General features: G+C 34.5%; 2 protein-coding genes across 2 annotated transcripts; one reads left to right on the forward strand and one right to left on the reverse strand.

Annotated features, from left to right (window-relative positions):
* Window positions 1-5,050: 5,050 nt before the first annotated feature.
* Window positions 5,051-6,785, reverse strand: LOC124934784 (ring-infected erythrocyte surface antigen-like). Its single transcript, XM_047475289.1, has 8 exons — window positions 6,676-6,785; window positions 6,500-6,580; window positions 6,154-6,355; window positions 5,666-5,734; window positions 5,523-5,603; window positions 5,383-5,460; window positions 5,296-5,337; window positions 5,051-5,191 (listed from the first exon to the last, which is right to left on the reverse strand). The coding sequence occupies exons 1-8, from the start codon at window positions 6,783-6,785 to the stop codon at window positions 5,051-5,053; spliced, it is 804 nt and encodes a 267-aa protein (XP_047331245.1).
* A 9,360-nt stretch (window positions 6,786-16,145) lies between these two features.
* LOC124934785 lies at window positions 16,146-17,033 on the forward strand. Its single transcript, XM_047475290.1, has one exon. The coding sequence runs from the start codon at window positions 16,146-16,148 to the stop codon at window positions 17,031-17,033; it is 888 nt and encodes a 295-aa protein (XP_047331246.1).
* The last annotated feature ends 3,465 nt before the right edge of the window (window positions 17,034-20,498 follow it).

Here is a 20,498-nt window from a genome sequence, read left to right on the forward strand (position 1 = left end):
TAATTAATTTAAAATAATATATATATATATATATATATATATATATATATATTAAAATAATGTATATAACTTTATTAAAAACTTTGAAAATAACAAGTTATATTAATTTTTAATTCTCCAGGTTGAAAGGCTATAATATTTAAAAAGTTATTGAAAATATTAAATTAACTAGAAAGATAATAACCAAAAAAAAATCTCGAACAAAAATATATTAATTAAAAATGTAAAAAATCCATTTATTTTACTAGACAAACTCAAATATTAGATTAATCAAAAAAAATTGTAAATATGCATGAACTATATTCGCCAAAAAAAAAATGTGAAAAAGAGATTTAAGAAGAATATAAAGGAAAAATTCATGGGAGAAACTACTTAATGCTTAACGAGAAGTTAGATAGTCGTGGTGGGGATAACGAGAACCACTATTAACTGCTGATGTTTAGGGTTTATAAAAGGGAGAAGATTAAAAAGAAGAAATGTGCAAGGTTTATCCAAAATACCAAAACGCTTCTTAAGGACAATATAGATATTTCACAAGCTCAAAATATCATTTTTATAAACATTATTAACCTTGTGTTGTTTTTAAATTTGATCTATATAAATAGATATATTTTGTCAAATTTTTCTTTATTTTTTTATATATTTTTTAGACTTAATTTGTTTAAAAATTTAAAATATATATTATTTATTTAAAATTTAGAATATTATTAATTTATTTTTATTTATTTAAATTAAATAATGTAATATTTAAATGAGAAATGATTGAGAGATGGAATTTGAGGGAAGGAATAATGTACAATGATGTAATGACACATCATTCTCTCCCTATTCCCTCATTCTCCCCATTCCCTTAAGGGCGGAGCCACACCCAGACCTTGGGCTGTAACAATGAGGGATTTAATCTGTTAATAGTATAATATTATATAATATAAAATTATATAGCTATCTAATTGACTAATTTACTTAATCTGTTAATAGTATAATATTATATAATATAAAATTATATAGCTATCTAATTGACTAATTTACATATTATAGCCCGGAGACCCACCACAATCAACTAATTTTATATTATATATTATATTATATTATATTTATTTTATCTTATTAATATATTCTATAATATATTTATTAATCTAACATATAATTCTAATTAATAGGAAAATTTGAAGAAATGACCTCAAAGATGTCCTTATTTGAGCTGGTAGTAATTTATAATTTAAATTTCGTTCGTGGTCTTTTAATTTTTTTTTGACAAAATTGACTTTTTTCGCGAAACGCGAAGTGGCTTAGCGTTTCGCGAAGTGAGAATGTGTGAAATGTCCAAATTACCCTTACTATTTAATATAACATTCCTTATTTCTTTTCATTTCTTTTCTTCTCCTTCTTTCTCTTCCCGCTCTTCTCCTCCTTCTCTTTAAACTCCGGCGTCGATCTCAGCGGCGATGGGTCGAAATCCATTATGAGCTCCACGACGAGCACGAGCACTGTTCCACTTGGTACGTTTTTTTTAAGCATGATACTTCAAGTTTATTGATGTTTGGTTTCTTTGAATCACTGTTGTTCAGGGTTTACTTCCCGTTTCACTAAGGCCTAGCGATTCGCTAAGGCGTTCCCGTTTCTCTAAGTGCCTAGCGATTCGCGAAGGCCTTCCCGTTTCGCTAAGAGCCTAGCGATTCGCGAAGTATTAATTATCCGTTCCTAAATCAAATCATGTTTTTTATTGCAGCTGAAGTTTTCGTTTTCTATAATGGAGAGTGGAAACTTGATGCTGATGGAATACTGTATTTTGATGCATCTTCAATCAAAACAATTGATTTACCCCAAAGTACTCGTTATGCTGAATTACTTGATATACTCTACGCTAGACTTAACGTGCAGAAATCTACATACGATTTAATGTTGCAAGTCAAGTATGATATTCCAAATATCAGAAATCCAAAACCTGTTTTTATTGATTATGATGGGGATTTGAACACATATTTATCACGCTTGATTTTGGGTCGAACCGTGTCACCATTGTGTGTCTCTGTAGTAGAAAAGTCAGCATTTACTAAAGAAAAGATATCACTACTTACATACCCAACTTAAGAGAGTATACTACCACCACAACTTACTCAAAAAATTGTATCACCCGTTGTACCCTCGGAATTCTTTGTTGAAAGTCAAAATGAAGCCGGAGAAAACTCTTTGCCTCACATCTCACTTACTCAAGACTTGCATGTTAATATTGGTGAAAAGGCATCAATACCTATACCAACAAGTGCAAGAAGATCATCAATGGGTACACCAACTAGTGCAAGAAAGGCATCAATAGGTACACCATCTAGTGCAAGAAGATCATCAATGGGTACACCATCTAGTGCAAAAAGATCATCAATGGGTACACCATCGACAGACCCGACAGACACATCACCGCCAGACCCCTCATTTGCGATGACATTAACTAGTGAAACCGTATTGGAAGTCGGTTCGTTGTTTGAAAATAAAATAGAACTTCAACTTTCTCTATATAAATATGCGATGACCAATCATTTTGAATTCAAAGTGGAGAAGTCAAGAAAACATCTTTGGGAAGTGAAATATTTGGATGAGACATGCAAGTGGAGCTTGTGGGCTGTGAAAGATAAGTTTTCTGAGATGTTTGAGATCCGAAAATTTGAGCAACAACACTCATGCTCAGTTTTGTCGAGGCCAAAGAAAAAAATGCAAACACCAGCATGGGTTATTGGGCAGTGCGTGAAGAGCAAGTACATGGACCATCACCATAATCACTTGCCTAAGAAAATAATTGAAGACATGCAGTCAATTTATGAGATATTTTTGACTTATAATAAGACATGGAGGGCAAGGGAAAATGCTTTAATAGCGGTGCGAGGAACGGTAGAGGATTCGTATGGATTACTGCCATCATACCTGTACATGTTGGAGAAGTATAATCCTAGTACCATAACTGACATCCAGACAGACGAGCTCGGCCACTTCAAGTATATGTTCATGTCCCTAGGCCTCTCAATTAGGGGTTTCAAAGCCTTTTGACGTCCAGTATTATGTGTTAATGCTAGTTTTCTTAAGCACAAGGTGAGTGGTCAATTATTGGTGGCTATTGCATTGGATGCGAATGAGAAACTATATCCTGTCGCATTCGGCGTTGTTGATTCAGAGAATAATAACTTCTGGACTTATTTTATGTAAAAACTGAGAGACGCAATTGGATTAGTTGATGATCTCGTCTTCGTATCCGACAGACACCCAAGCATCGCCAATGCCTTGTGTGCTGTTTTTCCAGAAGCAGACCAAAGTGCGTGCACATATCACATAAAGATGAATATTGTGGCTGCATCATCATCTAAGCAACATAAGTCATTTTCTCAACAGCACGAGCCATCATCTCAACAGTACGAGCCTTTAGATTGATTGTGGTGATACTTTGTACAATTAGCTTGAAAGATTATTATGATTGTAATATATGTTGTTAATTGAATTGAATTATGGTGGTACTGGTCAGTTGAAGTATGTGTTGTTCACATTCAGGTTGTTTGGGATAAGTTGTCATATATGATGTTCATTCAGGTTGTTTGTGTTACTTAGCGAAACGGTAAGTACTTAGCGAATCGCGAAGTACCTAACAAATCGCGAAGTACCTAGCGTATCGAGAAGTACCTAGTGAATCGCGAAGTACTTAGAGAAACGCTAGGTCCTGCAAAACCCACAAATTAACCACTTAACGAAATGCACAAATATGAACCAATATTAACTTCAATATTTTAACATTTTACCAAAGTTAACACTTGTTTTTACAACTTCAAAGGTTATCTTCAAGTCTGAGGTGCAATTTAATATATGAATGAATATACATTTTACAATTTTATTACAATAATACTAAGGTTTGATAACTTGAAGGAATAACCTAACCTCCATTTTCTGCTTAAAAAACTCCATGTTATCTAATGTCACATTCTGCACACCTAGGTTAGCAGTCAAGTATTCCATGTACATCAGCGTGAATGCACCACAATCCCACTCTTGGATGCTCTTGGGACTTCTCCTATCTTAGTTGTTGCGGTTTTCACTTTGGGGTGTGGAAACCTTTTGTATGTCATGGGTTTGATGGGGTCTTTGAAGTTGAAGTCAGGATACCTTATCATCTCACTGTTAGTTGTTGTATGTGCAAATATATGTGGAATCATCTCACACAACGATTTCAAATAAGGATCCAGGTTCTTATAAAGATAAGCATCGCAATCATACACGTCAATGCGATTCTTTTGAAGACGTGCAACACACAAAATCCAATGCTTCAGGTTTATGTTGACGGGCACGTAAATATCGTCGATTGTTGACCATTCAGGCATATTTCTATGCGGTGCACCCATGTAATAGTCTTTGAATTCTTCGATTGGATATTTTGCACTATCCTTACTAAATTTCTAGTGCTCTCGTCTTATTCTATCTACCAATACGCTATCCCCTATTGCGACTTTAGAATTTTTATATGTCTTGGGATATTCTGTAATCCTTTTTCGCAATAGGTAGCAGAATGCATCGATTTCCTGCACAATAGGAATACATTCAGTATATATCAAACAACATTGAACTGTACTTAGCGAATCGCTAGGTCCTTAGCGAATCGCTAAGTACTTAGCAAATCTCTAGGTCCTTAGCGAATCGCTAAGTACCTAGCGATTCGCGAAGTACATTAATAATGAATTGCACGACTTACAGTGTCTTCAAGCCATGTCAACCTTGTTAGAACTCTAACAAACATATCCTTCCCTACTACGCAAGTCGCTACATCCTTTTTCACATTATTGGTTTTTGGATCATCCAACCAATCTTTTACTTTATCCAGCAACTCATCTTCAAATTTTTGAAGGGGATTGATTTTCATTGGATCATTTGTCTTTGGCAGTTTTGACAAAGAAGGGTTGGTGTACGATTCCTCTTTTTTCGGCTTCTTCACTCTCCTCCCAAAATTTCCTTTAGGAAGAGTATTGTATAACTTGAAATCATCATTGTCATCTTCAACCTTCTTACTCTCAATTCCTTTTTACACTTTCACATCCTTCACTTTCACATCCACACTCTCCTCATCCTTCACCTTCACTTTCAATTTCAGATCATCCACATCATCCATCTTCTCATCATCCTCCACAACATCCATCTTCTCATCATCATCCACATCATCCATCTTCCCATCATGCAAAATAGCAACATTGTGGTCAAATATGTACTTAGCGAATCGGGAGGTCCTTAGCGACTCGCGAGGTACTTAGCGAATCGCTAGGTACTTACCTCAGTGTCCTCCTTCTGGTCAACAACCTTGCTCTCCTCCTTCTGCTCAACAACAACCTTGCTCTCTTCCTTCTACTCAACAACAACCTTGCTCTCCTCCTTCTGGTCAACAACCTTGCTCTCCTCTTCGAATTCTTCGACCTTCACATCCTTAGGATACTTCACCTGCAAAATAGCAATATTCTGGTCAGATATGAACTTAGTAAGTTCAAAATTCTAAATCTTACCTCAGTCTCCTCCACATTCTGGTCAACCTTGCTCTCATCCTCCTCAAATTCTTCGATCTTCACATCCTTAGGATCCTTCACCTGCAAAATAGCAACATTGTGGTCAGATATGTACTTAGTAAGTTCAAAATTCTAAATCTTACCTCATTCTTCTCCACATTCTGGTCAACCTTGCTCTTCTCCTCCTTGAATTCTTCCTTAGGATCCTTCACCTGCAAAATAGCAACATTCTAGTTGGATATGTACTTAGCGAATTGCTAGGTCCTTAGCGAATCGCTAGGTCCTTAGCGAAACGCTAGGTCCTTAGCGAATCGTTAGGTCCTTAGAGAATCGCTAGGCACTTAGTGAATCTCTAGGTTTTTAGCGAATCGCTAGGCACTTAGTGAATCGTTAAGTTCACAAAACAAAATTTTACCTTAGTCTTCTCCTTCTTCTTGCCCACCTTGCTCTTCTTCTTCTTCATCTTCTCCATATCATCTAATTTGGTTAATAATATGGACATCATTTTGTTGGATTTATCTAACAACTGTTGGGACATACTAAAAACTATCCTCTTCATCGAATCAAGGTGAGTTTGTTGAGTTTCTTTGATTGTGATTTTCAACTCTTTGATGATCTCTATTTTTAGCACTTTTAGCTCCTTCTTCAACTCTATTTTCAGCTCTTTCACCTCCTCCTTTAGCTCATCACATTTACATCCAACACCAACAGAAGGTGTCCGAGGACTTGACGTCGCGGCGGGGGGAGTAGGAATGCGGGTCGGACTCGATACATAAGCAAGCTTCCTCTTCAAGTTGACTACTTCTTTGAGAGTACCTTCAGTCTTTCTCTTCCTGGAGGCAGGTTTAGGGGAGTACATTCTTCATGTTCACTTTCATCTACATCAAAATCCTCTTTGATGACCTTCCCTTCAGTAAATCCCTAAAAAAACATTAGGTGTCTCGTCCATTTCTTCAAATTCCTCACCACTATATAACCTCTTCTCCATGGAGGACTCTTCCATCTCAGTCACATCCGTGGTCTCAAGGGCATACTTTACCTCGATCAAGGTGTTTTTCCTGTTGGAATGATAGAGTAACAACCTTGGGCGTAGAGGGTCATTAATCTGATTTTTCTAGCGAATTTAGGGACAAAGCTTTGGATGAACTCATACGTCCACACTTGAAGTGCCAGTGCAAACCCATAAATGTTATATGCAAAAGGAGCATAAGGATCATCAGTCTTCTCCTTCTTCGAATAATATGAGAGACTCAGATGTTTCATGTTCTTGTTTAAACCCTTGAGGGTGGGTCTAAAGGTGACCTTCCCCCATGGATATCGGAGGAAAGTTTCCTCGTCTTCCACCATGTGGAGTATTTTTGGAAATATCACCCTCCTTGGGTCAATTGTAAATAGGTACTGGCAAATCAGGCATATCAGCCCCATCTTGAATGCATCTTCCTTGTCTTTGCATTTCAAATAAGCAGTCTCCAACTCGCTCATTCGCACACTATTTTTCCCTTTGAAATATTTCACCGAGAGAGGTGGACAACCTCAGAATTCCTCTTCGTTCAACTCAAGAAAACTGCCGAAGTATAGGTCTGTAACCAACGCATACTCCTTCATACCAAATATAAGTTCATGCCCATTCACCATGAAAGTTATCTCCTTGGAGTTTGAGCTTACCCTCCTCATCAACATATGATGTACTATTGTTCCTGAGAACTGCAAAACTGGGGTTGTGAATAATGATCTGAACTGGGTATTGTAAACTCTCTCCAAAAGATCCATATCCTCGAACTTCTTAACAATCTTCTTCAGGCAGAGAGCACTTTTCCAAGAAATCCGACTAGGAAACTCAGTAATTGTGGTTTCTGCCATCTACAAAAGGAAAAACATCATCAAAAATGTAAGAACAAATACATACACCATCGCAAACCATAAGTATTTAGCGAATCGGGAGGTACTTAGCGAATCGCTAGGCACTTAGCGAATCGCTAGGTACCTAGCGAAACCCTAATAGCGAAACCATTGAGAACATTAACTGAACATAAGACAACAAAAAACATACATAAACTAATAAAAAACCCTAAACAAAAAAACAAAAACAGACAAGAAACACTAAAACTTAACATGCAAAACGCTTAAACTTTACATGCAAAAAACCAAAACTCATAAACAAAAAAACAGAAAATGATCGGCCTTGGCAGGGAGAAGAAAGAACCAACCTGTTTAATAATGACGAACGAGAAGAAAGAACCGAGAAGACGACGGGCGTAAATGATCGGCCTTGGCAAGGTTCAGTGAAGACGGTGAAGAGGTGTTAGAGAGAAACGAGTCGCGGGTTGAAATGAAATGTTCTGAAATGATTTTTTTAAAATATAAGGTATAGCGCGTGTGCGTACGCGCGCCTCTTCAACTTCCTTAGAGAGTTAGTAAGCACTTAGCGAAACGCGAGACACTTAGCGAATCGCGATGCACTTAGCGAATCGCAAGGCACTTAGCGAAACGCGAGACACTTAGCGAATCGCGAGGCACTTAGCGAATCGCGAGGCACTTAGCGAATCGCAAGGTACTTAGCGAATCGCGAAGTACTTAGCGAATCGCGAAGTCATCTAGGTAAGAGAATATGGTTTGAATACGATTTCGCTAGTCATTAAGCATATTTGGTTAATAACGAACGAAATCGAATTCAAACCATCATCTCATAACTAGAGCTCGAAGTACTTAGCGAATCGTGAAGTACAAACATTTTTATTGGTTTCATAGGTAATCTATCTCGTTTGACAATGTATCAACAACAAAGTCATGGTTTTGAAGAGAAGATGTGTTAACAAAACAAACCTTATAATTTTATATGGTAACATTTAGATTCTTCAGAAAAGGCCTTTGAAGAATCAATCATTGAGCTCCAGCTAAGAGAAGATTGTTTGAAATTTATTTCTTTAGCTTAATGACTAACGAAATCAAAGTTAGTCCATCTTCTCTTATTTGGAGCTCAATGATGGATTCTTAAATGGCCTTTTCTAAAGAATTTTAATGTTTCTATTAATGTAAAAAGATAAGGTTTGTTTTGCTAACACAACTTCTCTTCAAAACTATGAGTGATGTAGATACCTTGTCAAATGAAGTTCATGATTAAACTATAAATAACAAAAAATCTTGACACTTAGCGAATCGCGAGGTACTACTTAGCGAAACGTTAATCCCTTAGCGAAACGGTAAGTCCTTAGCGAAACGGTAAGTCCTTAGCGAAACGGTAAGTCCTTAGCGAAACGGTAAGTCCTTAGTGAAACGTTTAGTCCTTAGCGAAACGTTTAGCAAATCTTCCCTGAAACGGAAACCCATATGAACCATTAATGAACCTAACGAAATGCTCAAATATGAACCAATATGAACCAAATAACAAATATGAACGCACAAATATGAACAAATATGAACCAAATAACAAATATGAACCAATATGAACCAAATCAAAACATGTTAAATCGAGGGGTTTGAAATGAAGAAAATGGAAACATGAACATAACTCGAATTAGGTTTAGGTTTGAAATGAACATCTTCTTCAACCTTCAAATCTTCTTCGACCTTCAAATCCTTAAAATCAGAGACCTGCATGCAAAATAGGTTTAGGGTTAGGGTTTATGAAGATCGTGTAAATAAAAACATAAATAGATTAGGTTAGAAATAAAGATCTTGTAAATCTATATGAATTGAACCGCCGCCCGCAGCCTCCGTCGTCGCCGCCGTGAAAGAGAGAACAAGAGAAGAGAGAGAAAGAAAACGAAGGAAATGAAAAAATTACAGTATTTATACTAAACCCAATCCACTTCGTGAAACGCTAAGCCCCTTAGCGTTTCACGAAAAGGGAAATTTCGTCAAAAAAAAAATAAACGACCACGAAAGCAATTTAAATTATAAATTACCACCAGCTCAAATAAGGGCATCTTTGAGGTCATTTCCTTAAATTTCCCAACTAATATATTCTATAATATATTTATTCTATTTTAACTACCTAAATTTAATTTATTAAGAGAATATAAAAAAAAAAGTTACTACTCAAAATTATATTTATTCCTAATTAAAAAACATCTTAATTTATTAATTCCTAAATAAATAATTCACACAATAATATATAATTTATTACTTTCTAATTAAAAGTCTCTAACTTATTTATTCCTAATTAAATCTAATTACTTACCGATAAACATTATATATATATATATATATATAATTTATTCAACCTAACTAAAACAATATGTCCTTAACAATAACAGACACGATCATATTTTAAAATTTGAATTCTTTCTTATTACTCACTAGGTCAAAACGGAGGAGTGCATTCTGTCGGTTTATATTGAAATTCATTCTTTTACCAGGTTTGTATAATTTCAATTTTATAGTAATTTGTGTTTGTGTGTATCATTTTTATACTATTTATGTTTTAATGATAATTTTCTTAGTATTTAATAAATTTACAGGTTGAAAATATTAAAATTCAACAATTTTTAATGTCAAATTCAGAGAGAAAGAGAAAAATCAATATTTTATCTTCTTTGAAGCTAAAAATTGATAATCCTTCATTATCTGAGTCAATCGATCCAAATATAGTAATTTCTGATGAGATTTAGAATCTTCTTCTAAATCTCAAAGAGTTGAGTTTGATGAAACTACTCTTGAACGAGATCCTGGATTGCGTATTTCTATGTGGCGACATCTTGTAAATCATCATAATAAAATTAGACGAACTTACATTAAAATGGGACAATATCAACCTATTAGATTTTGTGAAAATAATTTTAGCCCGAGTAGACTTGAAATCATGGCTCCGTTCCTGATTCCCTCCCTCAAATTCCCTCCCCTATTACTCTTCTATTTAAATATCATTTAAAGTTATAATTAATATATACTGATAAAAGTAATATATTTATTTATTAATTAATTATGTTAAAAGTATATTAAAATAAATTTTATATAGTTATTAAATATATATATATATATACTTATTAATTAATTATATTAATAATAAATTAAACATTAATTATATTTATATTTGTTTTAACAAGATAAAAAATAATAATAATAAATTTCAAATCAAATTGACTTAAGCCAATTTAATTTAAGCCTAAAATATAATCCAGTGACATAGAGCCTAAAATGCGGAGCGAAAACCGAACCACCGCTATTCGCAAAGCCATTAAATGGTTTGTCTTCTTCCTTAAAGGATCAATCATCCATGAGGATCCAAGGAAACCTAATCCGAATACTCGATCAAATCAAGTAAATCAAAATGATCATCGAGACACGATGATCATTTTGCTGGAAGTCTCCCGAAACTCGTAGAAAAAGATTTGAGCCGAAAAAGACAAAAGTATTAATGAAAGCCAAAATTAGAATTTGGAACGTCGCCAACACTTGAGTTCCCGGAAGGAGAAGGACTACGAAAAAGAAACCCCTGAATAAGAATCCACCGTTAAAGCCAATACGTCAAGGTTCCATTTTTTAGCTTCTGAATTGGTTTCTTGCTTTGTCTGGTCCAACCGTAAGTCTAGCCAAGTTGTTAGTTCTTGTTGTGAAGCAATCTACTAAAATAATCATAGTGATCTTGTGATCATTTCCCTACATTCTCACTGAGAAGTGAAAGCCACTATATGTTTGTCTATTTAAAATTAAATGTGACAAAGGCCTGAATTAAAAACCTTTGTTGATTCATCTAAAATCTTACAATATTTTTTAATTAAAACTTTATGAAACTAAATAAATCCAACCACCGTTCAACTAAAATTAAGCTCAATCATATAACATATTTATTTCATTAACAAACACATTTGAACTCAACATTTAACATATTTATTTCATTTCATCATCAACAAGGCTACACATTACATTGATCTTACACAAAAACAAGTTTCTAAATTGAATCATCACTAGAATTTGAACATATAATGACCAAATTGAAAACAAGAAAAAAAAACAATTACAACATTGAGACAACATTGCATTTGTTTGCCACATTTCCTTGACCTCTTGATATCCATCTTGTTCCCTCCTCACATTAGTTGAAATGATTGAATGTCTTCTCCTGATTGGACTCCAATTCTTCCACTAAAAGCTTATGCTTAAGTGAGCAAGCCACCACAATTATATATATATATATATATATATATATATATATATATATATATATATTATTATAGGCATGAACTGTACCAATTAAACTTTTCAATTGCACACGTCATTCACATCTTTCATCTCATAATCAGAATTATGTCCATGAACACAAAAATTTGGATTCACTTTGATGAACTTGTCATGAGTTCATGAATTATAACAAAAGAAACATTTGTTCTAATTTTTTTTAAAACCAGAATTACAAACCAAGGAATAAACCACAAACAAAACATACAAACAAACAACTTTTCAAACAATAATAAGTTTATAATCTCACCTTAAAGATGTTAGATTGAGCGACTTCATCATGTTCAATTCTCCAATTTCGACATAAAAACCAACTTTGCTCATTCTCAAGGATTCGGCTCCAGTACGAAGGAAGGAATTGCAATCAAACGTAATGTTTTTCTAAACGTCATCAACATCACTCTCATCACCCCTGTAAATGCTCTTAAATTTTTTTCCATCCAAACATAATAAATAATAGAAGCAAAACCAAATTTAAACCTATTCGAATAGAATTTGATTAGAATTAGGGCATTATGTATAGTTAAATTTAGATTTTGCAATTATAACTGTTATTGTTGAATGGGCTTACAATTATATTAAAACACTAATTATTTTATAAATATTATTTATATATAGACAAAATTTGTTTAAAATTTTAAAAAATATACATGAACATGTTAATTAAAATATTATATTTGAGTTACTTTTATAATTTAATTTATTAGTAATATTTAGTTTTTGTTTTTTTTTCTTTCTAATTTGTAATTATCTCTATTAACCTTAACAATTTTATTAGGGTTTTAGAATAGAACAAGTATTTTTATATATTGTTTAGCTCGAAAAATCTATACATATCATCAACAAGTATTTCATGAGCTTAACTAAGCTCGCTAAAAATCCTCGATCCATCGCCGAGCAACTAGTTTGTTTACATTTTTAACTAGACTAGTTTCATATAATATTTTTTAATAAATATATGATAATTTTAAAAAAAATTGTAAAAATTTAAAGGTATTATATAATAATAAATTTTATTTTTAAAAATAGAAAGTATTTTATTATTTTATTGGGTGAACGACAATTTGAATAATAAAATGGTGAATAAATACTTAATTATGTTAATTATTTTATAAAATAATAATAATTTAAACCATAATTTTATTATATTTTTAAACAATAACATTAATTTTAACTCTTATGGGATAGGTTATAGTAATAACCTATATAGATGCCTATCAGAATAGGGTTTTAAGAATCATACAATGATCTACTATTCCTTAAACAAATAGAGTTTTAGAAAGATCTTATACAAAATGACCTTCACATCTAATTGAAAAATATAGTTCAGCCGGGGATGGTTTACGAGAGGAGTTGTTCTGATTGACAATTTATCTCTTTTGGGTTTGACAAAGTGTCCTTCACAACTAGGTGAAACATCGATTGTTTTATTCTGAAGGGATCTTTGAATTTAATGTGACAACATATCATTCGCAACTGAATTATAACCGTCGACTTTTAAGGGACTCTTATCGCTTATTAGGGAATATTTCAATAAAACATTTTCCCTTTTTATTTTACGAAATGACCTTCACAATTGGATGAAAAATCAACCATTATTTTGTTATTTATGAGGAATGGACTGTTCCTAAATCTATTTCAAATAATGTTTGAAAATAAAAGAAACCTTGATCACATCCACGAATCATGAAGAATTGGATTTGAAATATATTCGGGGGCTAAAATACGAGCATTATGTAATTAGTAGAGATTATCTCGCTTAAAGAGCTTGAGTTCCTTTTTCTCTTATATTAAGATATAGATGATAAATCCAATCTCGTGCAAACGATTATCCAAACTCTTAACTCGCAAAGAAGGTGACCGAGACATGGGGGTCTCGTTCAACTATATTTTTGGTTTGGTTTTGCCATGGGCCACAATCCTTTGAAAGTTCGATTATTATTGGTATAGTTGCAGAGAGAGCTTCAACTTTTTGGCTCTCTCTTCTTTGTATTGTTTGGCTCTCGGGATATATCTAGAGGAATATATACATTTTGCTCATGCGATAGTCATCGGGGCAACTGCCCGAGTGAGCATAAACGGTAATTTCAACACCTCAACCTACACGAGAGCGTTTATATATATATATATATATATATATTGGTTCTTGGGGTATATCTAGGAGAATCAATACGTTTTTCTCTTGTGATAGTCATCGAGATAGTCACCCGAGTGAGCATAAACAGTGATTTTACCTCAACTTATAGGGGATCATGTATTATATATATATATACATATATTTTGAAGCCTTGAGTCTAGTTCTCTCTGTTCTAAAATGGGAATGAGACATCATTTCTCAGATTTCGGTTTTGGCTTGGCTTTAAGAGTTTATTCTAGTTCTTTTTTCAAAAACCTTCCATAAAGGGTTAATTTTATGGATAATAACGTAGCACGAAAACGAGCTTTATGAAGAATATTCATCTATTAAAGTTTTATAGAAACTCAGGGTGATATTCAGGAGATTAATCATTAACAAAGTAGATCTTAGTTTTTGCCCTACTTATTTCCTAAAATCACTGTCACTGGTTGGTGGAAAGAACTAAGGTCATATTGTCTTTAGACTTTATGTCAAACAGAACTAAGAATAGCTATTCCTTTATTATTATTTTTTTTTTATTGAGATCAGACTTATATATAGGCTACCTACGTATCTTTCTTTTGTCCTTGACATATTTCTTTGGAATAATCAGGTCTCACGTAATTCTCCCACTGATTGGTGTGACGTAGTTATACAAAACTAGAGGTTGACTAGTCCAGGTAAGACTGGATTGTGAGCCGTCATAATCCTAATAAGGCTAGATTGTGAGCCGTTATTTGTAGAGACTGATATTACACACGTAATCAAACGCAAAACTCATTTCTCTTAATTTCATAATTTTTATAAATTAGGCGGCGACTCTTTAGTCGCGAGGATATTAAAATTGAAAAAAAAAAAATCTAAAATAGACCTATGACGACTTCCCATTACAAAACTTTCAAACTCTACTAGATTTTACGGGAAGGTAAATAATGGATTCGTCTATAAAGTCTCAATTTTAAAACTTTAAAATTTTCAAATCTTAAAATTATTTCTTCTCATATTTGATTTTTCCAAAACAATGCATTTTTCAAAACCATAGAGAAATCCCTATAACAAAAATAATTTAAAGCTAGTGATTCGATGTAAAAAATAGATCACAAAAGTTGTTTGGTAAGAGAAATTGGGTTCCAACTTCCAATAGTAGTAACTTCTATATACATTTATTTTTTTTGGACAACAAGGAAAGATGAAGTATCATATAAGATATTTATTTAATCAAACAACATGATGACATAATGTCCAAAGGGTGGACTCAAGCTGGTGCGTCATTCAAGTCCCTTGTTTGAAACTTGAGAAGTGCTTTTCTTTTTACCTGTCTTTTTTCTTTTACAGCAGAACCATATATAGCAAGAGATTTTACAGCACAACATTTACAAACGTCTTTAGATAATCCAAAATATATAACACAAAAATTTCACATAACCCAAACATTATTCTTTTTTTTCGAAAGCATCACTTCAACTCACTCTGTCAAATCATTAAACATTCACATAATCAAACTTGACAAATGTTGGATTCATTATGAACATACAAGAATATGCAATAGGTTAAAATTATTAACATGCTAAATCAAATCTTGACATTCTTCTAAATCCAAGTCTCTCTAACCATTTGGATCAAAAAATGAAACATTCACATAATTAAACTTGGAAAATGCTAGATTAGTATGAACAAACAAGAATACGCAATGGGTTAAAATCATTAACTTACTAAATCAAATTTTAACATTCTTCTAAACCTGAGTCTCTCAAACTATTTCACTCAAACTATGAAACATTCACATAATCAAATTAGCATATCTTGGATTCTGATAAAATTATTTTCATAATCTATTCACATATATTATTTTATATTCCTAATATAAAGATTATTCTCATAATCTATCATTAGATTATGAGAATAATCTTTATATTAGGAATATAAAATAATATAGGTGAATAGATTATGAAAATAATTTTATATTAGGCATATAAAATAATATCGTTATTATATTATTAGTTTCCTTATTAATGTTTTGTAATGTATATATATTGGAGATTTCCCTGATGTAAAGAGCAAGAAGATTAAACAAGATTCTCCCTATTCTTTCATGGTATCAGAGCCCTAGGTTCTCTTTTCTTTCTTTTCTAAACCCAGCTTCCGCTTCTTTTCTCTAAACCTAACTTTCGTTTCTCTTCTTTCTCTCTTCTTCATCTATGGCCGAAAACAAGGTTCATCCAGCCACCATTGTTTCCAACATCAAGGCGTGCATCCCTATCACCCTTGATTATGAAGGAAAACAATACAACAGTTGGTCCACCCTTTTTCAACTTCATTGCCGTGCTAATATGGTGATCAACCATATTCAACCTCTAACAGTTAATCCTTCGGCCGCGGTTCCCGCTCCGACGGAATCCGAAAAGGCTTTAACACAGAGACTTGATGACATTGTTCGTCAATGGATTTACGGGACCATTTCTAATGATCTCCTAAACTCCATCCTCGATCCTGATGACTCGGCAGTTGATGCTTGGAACAGATTGCATCATTTTTTTCTTAACAACAAATCTGCAAGAGCTTTGCAATTTGATGCGCAATTTACAAACACCAAGCTTGCTCATTTTGATGGTGTTAAGTCTTATTGCGCTAAGCTAAAAACTCTAGCTGATAATTTGAGGAATGTTGGAGATAAAGTCTCTGACAATCGAATGGCTCTACAACTTTTGAAAGGCCTCTCGGAGGAATATAAGCCCTTTCGAACGTTTGTTCGTCATCTTAACCCGTTGCCCTCTTTTGATACTCTTCGTTCAATGCTTGAATTAGAAGAACATGAGAATGCTGCTGATCTCTCTATTGAGTCTCATATAGAGGCTCACATCACGCAATCACATTTATCGTCCCAAAATAATGCTGATAATTCCCATTATTCTTCTCGGGGTAATAATCAACGTAATGGTGGCAATGTCCAGAAAACCACCAAGGGAAAGGGCATCTCCGGTAAGGGTAAGCGTACCTCTGGCAATCAACAGCGTAATGGTGGTGCCTCGCAGCAGCAGCAAAACCCGCAGCGTGGTCCTACCGCCTCGCACCAGCAGAAGACCCAAGCAGGATGGATGTATCCTCCACCTTGGGCATATTGGCAGCAAGGCCCTTGGGCTCTTCCTCCTTGCCCATATCCATCACAGGCACCAGGCCCATCTCCTTGGTCCGCCACGAAGCCCAGTCAGCCTGCATAATAGACCGGTATCCTCGGGCCACAACCACCTCAGGCTTACTATACGTCAGGCCCATCGTCTCAAGGTTACATGTCAATCAATATTGATCAAGCAATGTACACAATGACATTGTCTGATCCAAACTACTATATGGATACGGGTGCTACCTCTCACATGACAAATTCTCAAGGTAATTTATCGTCATATTCTCCCTTGATCAATAGTCATAATAATTCAATTATTGTTGGTGATGGTAGCAAAATTCCAATTCATGGTTATGGTCACAAATCTCTACACCAAAACACACTTCAACTAAAAAATGTCCTTCATGTTCCAAAACTAGTCAAAAATCTCATCTCCGATAGGAAATTCTCTATTGATAATAATGTTTCCATTGAGTTTGATCCTTTTGGGTTTACTGTGAAGGACTTGCAGACGGGGAGCAAACGAGTGAGATGTAATAGTAGTGGCAATCTCTACCCTTTTCTCACAGATCGTCAAGTCTTCTCTTCTTTCACACCGTCAGCTTTTTCAGTTATTTCTCCAAATATATGGCATTCCCGTCTCGGTCATCCGGGAAATGCAATTTTAAATTCATTGCGTAGTAGTAATTTCATTCAATGTCCTAAGGCTAAACATGTTTGTCATTCTTGTCCTTTGGGTAAATTAATAAAATCGCCTTTTTCCGATTCTATGTCTCATACTACTATGCCATTTGACATTATACACAGTGATTTGTGGACATCCCCTATTCCTAGTTCTCTCGGCCATAAGTATTATGTTCTCTTTCTTGATAATTACACGAATTTTTTATGGACTTTTCCGATCTCTTCTAAGTCTCAAGTCTATAAGTTATTTATTCATGTTCGAACATATATTCGTACTCAATTTGAGAGAGAAATTAAGGCATTCCAATGTGACAATGGTACTGAATTTAAAAATCTTCGTTTTGAAAAATTCGGTCACCAACATGGTATGACTTTCTGTCTTTCTTGTCCTTATACCTCTCCTCAAAATGGCAAGGCCGAAAGAAAAAGAAAAACAATCAATAATATTGTTCGCACTATTCTCTGTCATGCATCCATGCCACCATCTTTTTGGCATCATGCTCTCGAAATGGCTACCTACCTTCAAAACATCTTACATACAAAGCTTCTTGGTTATAATTCTCCAACTCAGATTTTGTATTAAAAGCATCCTAACTACTCTCATCTTCGAGTTTTTGGGTGTTTATGTTATCCTCTTTTTCCACCATCCAAAATACACAAGCTTGAACCTCGGTCTTCTCCTTGTGTTTTTCTTGGCTATCCGCTCAATCATAGGGGGTATAAATGTTTTGATATGTCATCTCGAAAAATTATAATAGCCAAACATGTATGGTTCGATGAGTTAGCATTTCCTTTTTCCAAAATTCATACTTTGAAATCTCACACATACGATTTTTTGAGTCATGATTCAGGTGCCCTTAACACCCATCTCTTGCATCAAATTCTCACCACACCCGAGCACCAACACCAACCCACAACCACCCCCCACTATTCTCCTTCTCCCATAACATCCCACACTCACCCTGCGAACGAGTCTTCAAACTCTCCCACTCCTCCTTCTCCTGTAGCATCCCACCCTCACCCTATGGCCACTCGTAGTCGTCATAGAATTGTCAAACCCAATAAAAAATACCAAGACCACTCTCTTCACACTTCTACCTTTGTATCACCCATTCCAAAAAATCCCGTACATTCTCTACGTGACCATAATTGGAAAATTGCTATGCAGGAAGAATATGATGCGCTTATTGACAATGGTACTTGGGCCTTAGTTCCGCGTCCGTCTAATGTAAATATTATTCGTTCGCTTTGGATTTTTCGGCATAAAACGAAATCTGATGGTTCTTTTGAGAGACATAAGGCTCGTCTTGTTGGTGATGGGAAAACTCAAAGAAAAGGGATTGACTGTGATGAAACTTTCAGTCCGGTTGTGAAACCGGCAACTATACGGATGGTTCTTAGCATTGATTTATCCAAGTCTTGGTCTATTCATCAATTGGATGTGAAGAATGCCTTCTTACATGGCAACTTGAATGAAACAGTATACATGTATCAACCTTTGGGGTTTAAAGATCCGGCTCGTCCTGATCATGTATGTCTTTTGAGAAAGTCTCTCTATGGTTTGAAACAGGCACCCCGCGCTTGGTATCAACGTTTTGCTGATTTTGCTGCATCAATTGGCTTTAATCACAGTAAATTGGATACTTCTTTATTCATTTATCGCCATGATCATGACACTGCTTACATTCTTCTTTATGTTGATGACATTGTGCTCACTGCTTCTTCAGAGTCCCTTCGGAAATATGTCATTTCTCAACTTAGCACTGAATTTGCAATGAAAGATTTGGGTCCTTTGAGTTATTTCTTAGGCATTGCTGTTACCCGACACAAGAATTGTTTGTTCTTGTCTCAAACGAAATATGCTCATGACATTATTAAGAAAGCAGGTATGACAGATTGTAATCCAGCTTCCACTCCTGTTGATTCTAAAGGAAAGATGAGCACTCAATCCGGCATTTCTTATGGAGATCCTACCTCTTATCGTTCTTTATGTGGGGCGTTACAGTACTTGACATTCACTCGTCCGGACATTTCTTATGTTGTACAACAAGTTTGCTTGTTTATGCATGCTCCTCAAGTTGCTCACATGAATGCCTTAAAACGAATTATCCGTTATATTCAAGGCACTGCTGATTATGGTTTGCAGTTATACAAATCATCTATTACTTCCCTTATTTCTTATACGGATGCTGATTGGGGCGGGTGTCCTGATACTCGTCGATCTACATCAGGTTATTGTGTCTTTCTTGGAGATAATTTGATTTCTTGATATTCTAAAAGGCAACCTACTTTTTCAAAGTCTAGTGCTGAAGCAGAGTATAGAGGGGTTGCAAATGTCGTCTCGGAATCATGTTGGGTCTGAAACTTATTATTAGAACTCAGATGTTCGGTTACACAGGCAACCTTAGTTTATTGCGATAATGTTAGTGCTATTTACCTCTCTAGTAATCCGGTACAACATCAGCGCACTAAACATATTGAAATGGACATTCACTTCGTTCGTGAAAAAGTCCAACGGGGTGAAGTTCGTGTCTTGCATGTGCCATCCCGATACCAGATTGCAGATATTTTTACTAAAGGTCTGCCTAAGATTTTATTTGATGATTTTCGGGCCAGTCTCAGCGTTTGCAAAGCTCCTGTTTCGACTGCGGAGGTGTGATAGATTATGAGAATAATCTTTATATTAGGAATATAAAATAATATATGTGAATAGATTATGAAAATAATTTTATATTAGGCATATAAAATAATATCGTTATTATATTATTAGTTTCCTTATTAATCTTTTGTAATGTATATATATTGGAGATTTCCCTGATGTAAAGAGCAAGAAGATTAAACAAGATTATCCCTATTCTTTCAGATTCATATCAGCATA

Source organism: Impatiens glandulifera, chromosome 4, assembly GCF_907164915.1.
Source record: "Impatiens glandulifera chromosome 4, dImpGla2.1, whole genome shotgun sequence".
Classification (NCBI taxonomy): Eukaryota; Viridiplantae; Streptophyta; class Magnoliopsida; order Ericales; family Balsaminaceae; genus Impatiens; species Impatiens glandulifera.